The sequence below is a fragment of the Centroberyx affinis genome, unplaced genomic scaffold, assembly GCF_046629955.1.
Source record: "Centroberyx affinis isolate AG114_WGS23_722 - 3 ecotype Tasmania unplaced genomic scaffold, CSIRO-AGI_Caff_v1 ptg010653l_1, whole genome shotgun sequence".
Lineage (NCBI taxonomy): Eukaryota > Metazoa > Chordata > Actinopteri > Beryciformes > Berycidae > Centroberyx > Centroberyx affinis.
In genome coordinates, this window is record NW_027284893.1 from 6,053 (window position 1) to 20,276 (window position 14,224).

The 14,224-nt window shown below is 42.0% G+C and overlaps 1 protein-coding gene across 1 annotated transcript; it reads left to right on the top strand.

Annotated features, from left to right (window-relative positions):
* Positions 1 to 7,710: 7,710 nt before the first annotated feature.
* On the top strand, positions 7,711 to 14,014 carry LOC139640793 (transcriptional repressor p66-beta-like; the record flags this gene model as incomplete). Its single annotated transcript, XM_071514966.1, has 3 exons — positions 7,711 to 8,096; positions 9,868 to 9,997; positions 13,883 to 14,014. Coding segments are annotated over exons 1-3 (648 nt in total), but the record flags the coding sequence as incomplete, so codon positions are not given.
* Positions 14,015 to 14,224: the final 210 nt, after the last annotated feature.

The following is a 14,224-nucleotide window of genomic DNA, read 5'->3' on the forward strand; positions in this document are numbered from 1 at the left end:
CTCACACCAGTAGTGTTAATGCTAGTGTTCCGCCAAATTAAGACCACATTTCCCATGAACTCTGTTGCTTCGTAATATATTCAAATGAGGTTTTTCTATGCAATATGTAATTTTGAGAAAACTGTGAAACTACAGTAGTTATAGAGACAACACCAAGAGATAATACACATCCAGAGGAATGGCTTATTAGTGTCCCACTCATGGGTTTTTGAAGGCAGACACCAATATTTTTGGATTGATGCTGCTGATAGCTGATATTTTGTGCTTTCATTTTTTTTTTTTTTTCTTAAATTTCACCATTTTCATGCCAAAAGTATTCCATATTTCTCCTCAGAATTGTATTCTTGTCAGGGTTGGGCTTGTCAAGCCTCTCAAACAGCATTTACACCATGGGATACTAAAACTCTTCATTGAAAACCAGGATGATGATAATAATAATACTTATAATAATGGTAATAATGATACTATGTTCATACATACTGTGCGTGTGTAGAATCTGATCAATCAGTTCAGGTTAAGGGCTTCCCAAGGACAACCAGTGTAGTACTGATCACTTCTACAATAAATGTAATCAATCAAACTGCATCGTATCCATCACATCAGAGGTGGACAACATTGACTGGGCTGGATCCCGTTTTCAATTAAAAGACTATATACCAAGCAGACTGGGTTATGTGGTCCAACCCTGGCTTTTGTGTATTAGATTTTCTTGGAGGAACGCTTTAACCTTGTTATGCGCACATATCCGGATGGTGCATTCCCACCAGAGAGGCTGAGTGATTGGGCGAACGTGTGAATGGCAGTAATGTAACATCCTGCATGGTACTACAGCCTGCTGGACTGTTGCTGCAGTGCGCTCATATATGCATCACTGAAGAAGCTCATCTGTCATCTGCTAAGTGGGAAATCAGCTCGGCTCGCCCTGCGCATCGTCTGAATGTGAATACAAACCCGCCTTAAATGTGCAATTCTTCAGGAGACAGCAGTTAGGCTGCAGTGGGGAGCTCGTCTTTGGATAGACGACTAACACTAGACCATATAAGCAGAGAAACCATAGATGATTGTGTCTTTTTTAAAGGGGCATTAAGTAATCTATACTTTTATCCACCTCTATTGGCGACCAGTAGGAAGGGCAACAACATTGACACGTCTCTTGCACGGCGTACGGTGGCCTGTAATTGACACAAACGACAAAGTGACATTCTCCCCCACCCTTGGGTCAGTCAGTGATTGCGGGGGGGGGGGGGGGGGGGGGAGTACTTGAAATATGAGTGAAATTGTATAAGCATTATCGTATGGGACTATGAAAGGACAGATTGACCATTCTTGTGGTTAGAGGTTTGCCCAAAAAATTCTCCATCGACTCTCACTTCAACTCACCAGTCTGGTGTCTCCAAGTGTGTAGACTATTATGTTATCTATGATCACTTTAACTGGATCGCTTTACCACTGAGTCCCCATTCATTGTCCCCCACATCGTATGATAACTTTAACTGTATGAGCTGCTTTACCACTGAGTCCCCGTTCATTGTCCCCCACATTGTAGGATAACTTTAACTGTATGACCTGCTTTACCACTGAGTCCCCATTCATTGTCCCCCACATTGTATGATAACTTTAACTGGATCGCTTTACCACTGAGTCCCCATTCATTGTCCCCCACATTGTAGGATAACTTTAACTGTTTGACCTGCTGTACCACTGAGTCCCTGTTCATTGTCCCCCACATCGTATGACAACTTTAACTGTATGACCTGCTTTACCACTGAGTCCCCATTCGTTGTCCCCCACATCGTATGACAACTTTAACTGTATGACCTGCTTTACCACTGAGTCCCCATTCGTTGTCCCCCACATCGTATGATAACTTTAACTGTATGACCTGCTTTACCACTGAGTCCCCATTCGTTGTCCCCCACATTGTATGACAACTTTAACTGTATGACCTGCTTTACCACTGAGTCCCCATTCATTGTCCCCCACATTGACTTTTGACAGTCAGAAGTCTCAGCAGCTGGTCAAGTATTCGCTGACTACGGTCATTTTGTGCGATTCTGTGGGACACTAAAAACCCTGCTCAATGCATTTTTAAAATGTAAAGACATGCAGTTATTGGTGGTTTTGTTAAGGACATGTAGTCTGCGACCTGGCCCCTGTTCACCATAACCAGTGTTCCCTTTTCCTTATTTGACTTGAGAAAGAGCTCTGCAGTGCAAATGGAGTCCTCCAGTGTGCAAACCCAATCCAGACTGTAGTGCAGAGCCACACCTGATAATAACACACTTAATCTGAAGCTAGCCATCTCGGCTGACTGGAATACAAATGGAGCAGGTTCAAGGAGAGAAGCCTCTACCAACATACAAAAGCTTGCGTTTCCTCCATTCTGTGTGTGTGTGTGTGTGTGTGTGCGCCTCAGGCCGTGGCAGACCCGCCCGAGCGTGCTAAAGTGGAAGCGACCAGCGCATCCATACATGACCGCGTAGATGGCTTCAAGTGACACATGCTCAAACCCGAGCCGACTCATGTATGCACACAATTTATCTCACACATATGACCTGAGCATCACACACACGTTGGCGCGGTCATGCTTTATATACCTAGGCTACGAGGAGGATGTCCAGGCATCATAAAGGCTACATACTGGAGTGTATGAGCAGTCACTTGTCTGGAAAATGTATGGAAAAAGAATTTGGTGATCTCCAGGGGCCGGATCGTGTTCTTAAGACAGATCTTAAGAAATGACATAAGAGGAAATTTTAGGAAGTTCTTAAGAAGGCTCTTAAGTGCAATTCCTCAATATTTTCTTAGTAACAGTCTCATTTTTTACGAATTTCTTTAATTTTCCAACTTCAGAACTTCTCAAATTAGGGCCTGAATTAATTCTGGTTAATAAACTTTAGGCTTACTGCCATTGAGGCTAGGAGACAAGGCTAGGAGGCTAGGAGACAAGGCTAGGAGGCAACCTAAAGTGCTTCCATCTACAAAACAATTGGGGCAAAACCTATTTAGGGCAACTAGAGCAAAGATTTAAACATTGGTTGCTGTTGGTAACTGTAAAATTTGCAGCTTATTTTCAATAAACATAAGACAGAGGCCTACCTGGCCCTACACCAAATAAAGCTTTACAATAAATGTTCATCTTAATGTTAGGTATAGGGGAACCTATGAAGACTTTGAACTATAACCTACTTGTCTAAAATGTGTTTAAATATATGATATTAGAGGCTTACCTTTTCACTGTAGGAGTTTTAAGACAGGTGAAGGGCCGTCTTAAAGTTAAGAAAAAAATCAAGAACAAATTTGACAACTTTCATTTCAAGAATACCATTTATTCCTAAGTTTGTTCTTAGGAAGAAAGTTAAGAAAATATATAAGAACTGTTTTTGAGAATAGCATTTTTTCCTATTTGTTTTTTCTTAAGACTAAAGTTAAGAAAAAAATGGCACTTTTCACTTCTTCACTTTTCTTAAGAAGGTTTTGTGAATCCGGCCCCCAGGTCTTGATAAACAATAAGTCCTACGAGGTTCCATTGCGAGACCCGGCGAGGTTCCATTGACCACACAATGTCAATATGTCTGTCAAAGAAGGGGCTTTTAATAGTAAGTATTCTGACCGGACAATAGTTTCAATGCTTTTCGAACAAAACGGACAAATCCCTGTAGAAATAGCAGGATGCAGAAACCTCTAACATTAGAAAAGCCAGGCTGTTGAACCCCAGACTGCAGCCAAACCTGGTCCAGAGGCATCAGGCCTCTCTATAGGGTTAGGCTTTCCTACAGATATTGTTGCACTGTCCACATATATAAACGATATACAAGATATGATGAATAATATGGCCGTGATATGGCATAATTAGTAGGGGCAAGACTATAACTGTCTATGTAAATCATACTAAAATCCAATCAAATAATGAAAATACCCTGCAAGGAGTATTTTTTTTTTTTTTTTGCTTTGTCATTTCCCTATCCAGCTGGCGTTCCTGCCGGTGGCTTTTGATTGGCTTAACGCTCAGTCAGCCTACTTTTACTGTAAGCGGTCACATGACTCGGCATGACGCGCTTCATTGGTTGCTGTCGGCGGCGGTACGAAGCACATGGTAACGGAGGCGCGCACACAAGAGGCATCAACCATCTCCCAAATGTATTTGTCACCATCGTGGACGGGGATGCGGGGCTATTCTTAGCCGCCCGTCTTTAACCCACTTCCATCCGAGTGAGCTTTTACTCATCGGGCGCCGGCGTTGTCTGTTTATTTATTTATCTCCGCTCCGTCCTCGCGGGTCACTGCGCTGATTGTCATGTGATTAAGGTGACAGCGGTTAATAAGGAGGCTTAATTTGACTCGGATGTGGGGGCTGTGTACTCCAGCCCTCCCCTGCACAAACACTGCTGTTTTTTTACTAAAGCCAGGTGCACACTACGGCCCAATTTTGCTGTCCCACACAAGTTTTTTTTATTATTTTTTTTATTTAACCGTTATTTAAAGGAACAGTTCACCCAAAAATGAAAATTCTGTCATCATCTACTCACCCTCATGCCAAATGAAACACAGGTGAACTTTGTTAGTCCATATAACACACAGGGAGGTTGCCAGCACAACTTGGTAGCAGCCTTCTCCAAAACAACTGAAGTCAATGGGGACCTGTTCTTTAGAGTAGAAAGACCTATACACCATTATTTGTTGCAAATCAATCAGCTGTAGTTCAGATTTGCACTAAATGATGGTGTAAATATACTGTAGGTCTTTTTGGAACTCTGAAGAACTGGTCCCCATTGACTTCAGTTGTTTTGGAGAAGGCTGCTATGGAGTTGTGCTGGCAGCCTCCCTGTGTGTTATATGGACAAACTTCACCTGTGTTTCAACTGGCATGAGGGTGAGGAGATGATGACAGAATTTTCATTTTTGGGTGAACTCTTCCTTTAACCAGGAGTGGAGTCTCACTGCGATTTAAAAAATCTCTTTTTCAAGAGTGTCCAGGCAGCGGCACAGTTACACGGTTTCAGACATAAAACAAACGTATAACAATTTAAAACGAAAAAAAAAAGAACAAATTACAGAATCATAAGATATCAAAAAAACATTCATCAACATTCAAAGCATCTATAGCCAGATGTGCTTTGCTTCCAAGTCATTTAGAAACACTTTAAGTGCATCCAGTGAGACCAGCTCCCGAAGATTCAGGTAATTTTGCGACTGATTCCAAGCAGAGGGGAGCAGCAAACCTAAACGCCCTTTTTCCCAGTTCAGTACGGACTTTAGGGACAAGTAGTTGGAATAAGTTTGAGATCTGAGACAAAGTCCACGTGTCAGAGCTGATTCGTCACCGAGCGGCGTTAAGTTTAAGCGGGTCAGACAGACGGCCTGACCCCCCCCGTCTTTCAGCCGGTCTCGGGGTGCGTTCACATCCAGCGGTTTATTTGGACTCTGGAGCATCTACCTCTTTAGTTCGGTTTGTTTGGACAGGTGAGAACAAATGGCATTGGAACTCCGGTGGCACCAAGTGACCACACTGAGACATCTGAAAATGCAAGTCTCAGTCTTCTTCCAAGAGAACTGTGATGCGGTTTGTTAGGAGTGAGAATGTATCCAAACCAACTACAGGAAACTACTTCTTTTTTTTTTTATGATTAATAGTTTTTTTATTGTTTTCACGATAAACAAAACGTATGCAAATATTTCAATCACAATATCAAGTTGACATGGAACAATAAATACACATACAAAGACTAAAAAAAAAAAAAAAAATTATATACATTTTGTCTTAGACGTTTATTTGTTTTCTGCATTAGTGTGTCAGTAGACTGCTCTTTATAGTATTTTTTTTTTTATACTTAGAAACTTTTAATTTCATTATTTTTGAAAGCATCTTCTCTTTACAGATTTTTTTTACGTGTGCAAGACTTTTGCACAGTACTTTGTGTATATATATATATATATATATATATATATATAAAATAATATATAACAGTGATGCACAAAATGCTTAAAAGTTTACAGCATTGCTTGTCAACCGGTATTCTAACAAAATGTAATGTTTTATGAGCTGGAAACGCCATTAACTCTCAGTATATAGGAGTGGTACTGTCCCCATTTCAAATGATACTCCTCCACCTTATCAAGCAGCCTATATGATAATTGTTCTAGGTACAGGAAACTACTTCTAAACGCAAGGCTTTATGGGTATAAGGAGTCTGGACCGATGCTCATATTCAGCTATCTCTTCATGCGTTCTTTACTGGTATGAGCACGTTCTCGAGTTCCATTTCAGCCCAATCGGGTAAAAAAAAAAAAAAAAAGTCACATTTTGTTTTGTCTCGGCGAGACGGCGGCTCATCCAGATCTGTCACGACCAAATCGAGAACCTTTTACCGCGCGACTCCCCAGCTGTGCTGCCACTGCGTCGATCAGACAAGAAAACCTACAGGAAACGGGGTCGTTTTAATGTCAGCGCTACAAAAAAAAAAAAAAAAATCACATAGTGTGCGCCTGCCTTAAGGGGAGAAGTTGTCTTATTTTGGTGTTTTTTTGTTTTTGTTTTTTTTTGCTTTTTCCCCGAGGAGCTCGAGCATTGACTGTGCTGAAAAATGGGGATATTTTCTTTTACCGCCAAGCGGGGGGGGGGGGGGGGTGAAATTACCGTTATCTACCTTGTAATTAATCAATTAGGTGGCCTCTCTTTGTCAGGGGAGCAGGAAGTTGTCTTGATAGCTCAGTCAAAGCAGTGGGCGGCCAGGAAGCAGTCCAACGGCAACCCATGCATATCCAACTCCCACACACACACTCGGGGTTTAATGCGCTCACACACTTAACCGCACATGTGTCTGTGTGTTGCCACGCTGCCACTGCACTACACGGATGTTGTGTCGTTTCTGATTGATATGTGACATACAATGGGACTGAAATATTTTACCTGCCAAGAATGATTTTTTTACGGGCCAAAACAACTACTATACGTGTTTTCGTAAAAACACGTCACACTACACGTTTTGATATGAATCCGTATGGAATTTTCAAGGCTAGTTAACCATCCAGGCAGCAGAGGAACAGCCAATCAGAAGCCTGTCTGATAAAGAGTCATCGTTTTGCTTTGCTTTGATTTGCTCATGATCGGTTACTGGCCAGTATGGCTCTGGTAGTTTTCGGATACTGTGTCGAAGGCTTCATCTTTCTGACTGATGTGTATCAGGATGTACATATGATTTTAGAAAGACGTGCTATAGAACAGTGGTTCTCAACGTGGGGTCCGGGGACCACCGGGGGTCCTTGAGGGGGTTCCAGGGGGTCCCCAGCAAATTGATGAATTGTTAAACTTTAGCATTATTTCATTTACGAGAAGTTAACACAATTAGAGAATGTATAAGAATGACTGTTTTGATCATAGTTTCACTGTTATCTCTCTACCTACAATACAGATAGTCATGGAATTCTGGACAAAATCATATCTGACAATAAAAATATTCACAGATTTGGGTCTGAGAGACAAAATCTCATCAAATGGGGGTCTGTGGCCCCAATGTTGACTAAGTTAGGGGTCCTTGATATGAAAAAGGTTGAGAATCACTGCTAAAGAATAACTATTTTCACCCACAACACATATACATATCGCAAAATATATCACATTACTCATAACTAAGCACATCTTTACACCTAGCGATGAGTTTGTGTTGCGATACTAAACCTCCCTGTGCTCCTCTTGTCTTCTCCTCCAGGATGGAGCGGATGTCTGAGGAGGCGCTGAGGCTGAACCTGCTGAAGCGAGGCCTGGAGTCGCCCGATGAGCGAGAGGAGGCGCTGGCCAAGCGCCTCAAAATGGAGGGCCACGAGGCCATGGAGCGCCTGAAGATGCTGGCGCTGCTGAAGCGCAAGGACCTAGCCGACCTGGCGGCCCTGGAGGCGGCGGGGCCCCTGGGCGACGGGAAGGGCCCCGGGGCCAGCACCCTGCACCACCAGAGCCTGATGGGTGCCGCCGCCGCTTACGAGGAGAAGCTGAACGGGAGCCTGAGGCTGGGCGGCCACGGCGGCCACGTTGGGCCCAGCAAGAACGGGAAGGAAAACATGCTGGACGAGCCAGTGGATATGAGCGCTGGGAGAAGATGGTGAGAATGGAATAGTTTAACATTAGTAGCTTTAATTATTTTCATTCCCTTCAATTGATAACTTGTTGGCCTTCTCTTAGACATTTCTGTTTCCTTGCATGATTTTCAAAGTCTAGCAACACTAGTTTGTACAGAAAGTGGGTCCAGGTTAAGTCATGGAGGGACATTTTGAAATCTGAACTATTTCAGCTCCACATTCCAAACAGCCATCCATTGATTGCAGCTTGGCCTTTCTGGTGTTAAAGGAATAGTTCACCCAAAAATGAAAAAAAAATCTGTCATCTACTCACCCTCATGCCAAATGAAACACAGGTAAAATTTGTTAGTCCATATAACACACAGGGAGGTTGCCAGCACAACTTGGTAGCAGCCTTCTCCAAAACAACTGAAGTCAATGGGGACCTGCAGCCAGTTGCACCAGCTGAACGTAAGCTCTATCGTAAGTTAGGGTGTAAAGTCTACACTAACTGTTACGTTGAAACTAGTTAGTTTGACACTAAAGCTGTGTCTTTGTTTAGTTGCACCATGAGACTTAAGGTACATCTTAACTAGTAGAGCGTAAACGGACCACTAACCAAAACATTGTCGCAGACAGTGACGTTTTCTCAGGGAAAACGAAAGCATGAGTATAAATCAAAATCATCATACGGTTCAAAATGATGTAATCCGTCACGGAGGACGCGTTGCCGACATAAACCGTCCTGGATGTGTCCCTCCTGCTCCTCCAGCAAGTTAAAAATGTCTGTCAAATTGATGCACCGTGCCAACTGTTATTTTACGGAGGACTTTACACCTAGTAGGAGGTAGGTGTAAGTTTTAAGTTGTAACTTAAGTCTACGTTTTATATATTTCAGTTGGTGCAACCGTTAAAATTTTAGTAATGCGTAAACTCGGACTTAGTGAGACTTTACATTCAAACTAGCCTACGTTTGAACTTAAGTTCAGCTGGTGCAACTGGCTGCTGTTCTTTAGAGTTCCAAACAAAAACAGCCAAACAATCACACTGTGAATAGAAAGACCTATACACCATTATTTGTTGCAAATCAATCAGCTGTAGTTAAGATTTGCACTAAATGATGGTGTAAATATACTGTAGGTCTTTTTGGAACTCTGAAGAACTGGTCCCCACTGACTTCAGTTGTTTTGGTGAAGGCTGCTATGGAGTTGTGCTGGCAGCCTCCCTGTGTGTTATATGGACAAACTTCACCTGTGTTTCAACTGGCATGAGGGGGAGGAGATGATGACAGAAATTTCATTTTTGGGTGAACTATTCCTTTAGTCCATGGATTAAATAATGGATGGGAATTGATTGGGCATTTAGCGTTCATCATTAGAGTAATTAAAATTGATGGATACAGCAGTGCTTTGATATTAAAGTTGAGTAACGCTGACAACAGGACAGCAAATGTGATTATTATCAAATGACAAAATGTGCAGATGTGTATCTTGAGGACGTTTCGGTTCTTTGATCATATCTGTGGTTGTTGTTAATTATGTCTCTGGAGTATGTACCCAACTGTTACATTATATTTGTATCCGGAGGATAAAATAACAGTGTTATACTTTTGCATCATATAATGCAGAGTAGTCACAATATATTGATTAGAACGTATGTCATGGAGCACATTGTGAACATTGCATGTAAGCATCACATCTCATTGACTACACCTGGGTAGCAAAAGTCCAGATACTGCTATTTTCCCGACGGATGAACACGCATTTCAAATAGTCTGTTGGAGATGACAGGGTGGTTTTGTGTCTGACCCCTCAGTGAGGTGGACCGTGAAAGACGAACCCCGTCTCCGGACGTCATCATCCTGTCGGACAACGAGGCATCCAGTCCCAGGACAACACCTCGCCCCGAGGAACGCCTGCACCACGCCAATCTGGACATGTTCAAGGTAAAACCAGAAACCGCAACCATGTTTCTCACCTACATAACGGCTTTGGAAATGTCAGGTTACCCAGAGTTTACCCTCTGGTGCCGTGCTGGTGTCCACCGTCTCAGAAACCTTGGACACATTTTGTATTATTTCATTTTTAGGCCTAGGCATTATGTTTTCGGGTTGTCCGTCCGTCCGTAGGTACGTCCGTCCCATTCTCGTGAATTTCTTCAAATTTGGCACAAACGTCCACTTGGACTCAAGGATGAACTGAATAGAATTTGGTGGTCAAAGGTCAAAGGTCAAGGTCACTGTGACCTCACGTCCGTCCCATTCTCATGAACGCGAAATCTCAGGAACGCCTGGAGGGAATTTCATTACATCTGGCACAAACGTCCACGTGGACTCAAGGATGAACTGATTAGAATTTGGTGGTCAAAGGTCAAAGGTCAAGGTCACTGTGACATCATAATGTTTTGCTTACCACTGTAGCTGAGAAAACGATCTTGGGTCATTCTACACAAACGGTGGAAGTGCTGTCACTTTAGGTTGACCTAATAATCACATTAATTATACATGTTCAATAAATAAAGACTGTCCTTGCAATGATAAAACAAAGTTTATTGGCCGAGGCATACAACCGCGAGGAGGTTATTTGTAGTTTGCTTTGGTACTAAGGACGTATGGTCAGTATGTATCAAAGGTCATCCCGCTAAACCCCTTCCTTAGTGGTTAGTACTCCTCTGTAATTGAGTTTAAACATTGTATGCCAAGAGAGATTAAGCGCTAGCTGCAGGTGGCATCTGAAGTCAGGAAATGGAAAGGAAGGTTGGGGCAATAAAGGCTCAGCAAAGTCTTACCATGTCAAACACTTAACCTCTGTGCAGCTCCAAGCAGTACGCTGACCTTTTGGCAAATAGGAGCTCCGATCAACTTAGCATTGGGCAATGAGTGGAAAAACTGGAGATAAAACTAGGAAATACCGTTCACCTCCGTTTACAAGCACATGGATAGAGTCCTGCTTGAAGCTGATAGTCTTTTTCTGGGGTTTTTTTTGTGTCAGGCCAAGTTCTGGCTCAAGTTGAAAAAATTTGAATCCCTCTTTGCCTCAATTTGCGTTTCCTAGAGCAAAGTTGCATCCATTTTGCTCTGTTCGCCTCATTCCATTGCCTTTGCGTGCATTTGCACCACCTCTAAAAGAAAAAGGAAAACTAAAAATGTTGGCATTCGTTCTGAATATAGGGTTATGCATTGTGGCGAAGCTTCACCATGGCAAACTAAAGCTGCTAGTGCAGAGGTAATTGTTTGAAGTTCGATTTTTTTTTTTTGCTTTAAAGCTGCACTAGGCAAGATTTTAATGTAAAAATGTAGCTGTCTTATCAGTCTAAATCACAAAGTTGGGCTGCGACAGAGAAGAGCGTCCCATCCCCCTAATTGAGATGCTGTAGATTCACCCTTTTTACCCAAATTAAATTCTGCTGTCTGTATGAACACTGATGGGAAATCTTCTCCACGAAGGAAGTAAGGGATCAGAACGTAAGAGTGAAATCCTAACGTGTACAGACGAGAGATCCACAAGATAAAAGACTTAAAAAGTAAACTAGTGCAGTTCAAATCAAGTGAAATAGAAAGATAAAAGAACACAACAAATTACATAAATAAAATAAAAATATAGGCAGAGATAAAAAGACAGGAGCAGGAGGATTAGAGAAGTGAAAAGTGTGTTAAAATCACATTTAAAAGATATAAATAAATATTCCAGTGCAGATGAGTGTGGCCCTAGATTTCTTAAAAAGCCCTGGCGAACAGAAACAGTTTTAAAAGATTGTAAAGTGTAAAGAGGCGCAGAGAGAGCAATTTCTCCACCAGCAGCAGCCTCAATAGACCAGAATGCAACGCAGCCACAAGACGTGTTGTGGTTTGAGTAAAAGAGGTACCGACACTCGCTTTCTCTCAACTGGAAAAACTTGCTCTCTTGCTCCCACTATGCTGTTCCTATCACCGTTGCCACCCGCACACATAGCCCAGCAACTGAATGGAACAAGTTCACGCCCCCTTCTCTTGGGGTTGTCAAAAGGCATTCTGGGAAATACAACCAAAAAATGACAGTAAATTACAACAGTGGCGTGTCCAGAATTTTTTGACTGGGGGTGGCACTGACTTATGCAGGGGGTGGCATGAAGTACGAGCACACACACACTCACACACACACACACACACACACATCAGAATAGCGTTAATTTACCATTTTTGTCTCCGCTACCCATATCTACTTTAATTACTAACATTACAGTGTCTTACATTCCTGTGTTTAGAGTTTAATTTAAAAGATAAATAGACCTACCAATCACAACACAACAGAGTGGCACCATACAAATGTAATATAAAGCTCAGTATACAGCACAGTATAAAGTGCCAACAAATTTTAAAATAAATAAGTTGCACCTATAAACAAAAGTTTGGTTTACTCGTCAAACGGTTCAAACTAAGTCCCGCCTCTGACTGGGCAGATAGCCAATCGTAGTTTAGGATAATGGGGTGGCACCTGGGGTGGCCAATCAGATTCCAGGCCACTCCCTGGACACGCCCCTGACTTACAACACAATATGTGGAAAATACACCAGACCACGACACAATCACCGAGATGGAGAGAATTTCTTTTGGAAGAATCAAATTCGTTACTTCCTCACACCCAAAATTAAAAGTAAACAAATGAATATTCAACAACCATGCTGGAGACTATGTAACCACATGGAACCAAACCACACACACATTTTTTTGGAGCTGCATGAAAACACAACCTTTCTGGGATGATATACATTCTGTTCTGTGTGAGGTAGTGGGTTACGAAATCCCTCGAGCCTGTCTTGTTTTATACCTGGGTCATATGGAAGGAACCGTGACTATAGAAGACCAGTGCCTGGTCAAGATTCTCGCCGGAAAGAAGGCTATCACTAAGAACTGGCTCAAGACTGATGCCAAATTCCAAACAATGGCTGACCATCATCCATGATATCCTAGTGATGGAGAATCTCACATATAGGTTAAGAATGATGGAAGAATGTTTTGCAAAAGGCTGGGGAAAATGGCTAATATACAGTATAAATAAAAAAAAAAGGTGTAGACCTGTATGTAGACCTGTTCCTCCCTACAGGCTCTGTTCACCTTTTTATTGTATTTTCTTTCCTTTCCATTTACTTTCTCTTTTTTTACCCTCTGTAAGTATACTCTACAAAGAAGACAATAAAGATAAAGTTATTAAAAAAAAAAAAAAAAAATTACAGCACAAAAAATAACTCCTGGAATACGCCGAGCCTCATAAATTGATGATTTATAACTGTAAGAGGATCCAAGGGTGGCGCTTCCTTTTGAATGAATACTGGACACAGAGTAGGGCTGGGCAATATATCAATATTATATCGATATCGTGATATGAGACTAGATATCGTCTTAGATTTTGGATATGGTAATATAGTGATATGGCATAAGTGTCTTTTCCTGGTTTTAAAGGCTGCATTACAGTAAAGTGATGTCATTTTCTGAACTTACCAGACTGTTCTAGCTGTTCTATCATTTGCCTTTACCCACTTAGTCATTATATCCACATTACTGATGATTATTTATGAAAAATCTCATTGTGTAAATATTCTGTGAAATCACCAATAGTACAGTATTGTCGCAATATCGATATCGAGATATTGTGATATTTGATTGTGTCCATATCGCCCAGCCCTACTCACAACTGAACATTTAGCCCACTTTGTCGAAAATACCGAGATATATATCGTGTATCGCCGTTCAGCCTAAAAAATACCGAGATATGATTTTTGGTCCATATCGCCCAGCCCTAACGCAGAGGTGGCGTGTTGATCAAAACCCTTATTTTTTTTTTCTGTCTCCCAGGGGAAGACGGGCGAGGAGAGGCAGCAGATGATCAAAGCCCTGAGGGAGGAGCTCCGCCTGGAGGAGGCTCGCCTGGTGCTGCTGAAGAAGCTGAGGCAGAGTCAGATGCAGAAGGAGAACGTGGTGCAGAAGGTCAGGCCCGCCGCTAACACCAGCTTTACCACAGCTACCGCAAGTATTACCATGACAAGTAGACAAGGGAATCCGAATATACTGTATACAGTTAGAATCAGAATCAGAATCAGCTTTATTGGCCAAGTATGTACTGTACACATACAAGGAATTTGACTCTCAATGTACTTACACAGAATAAATATACAGCTAAAGATGAACAGAGGTAAA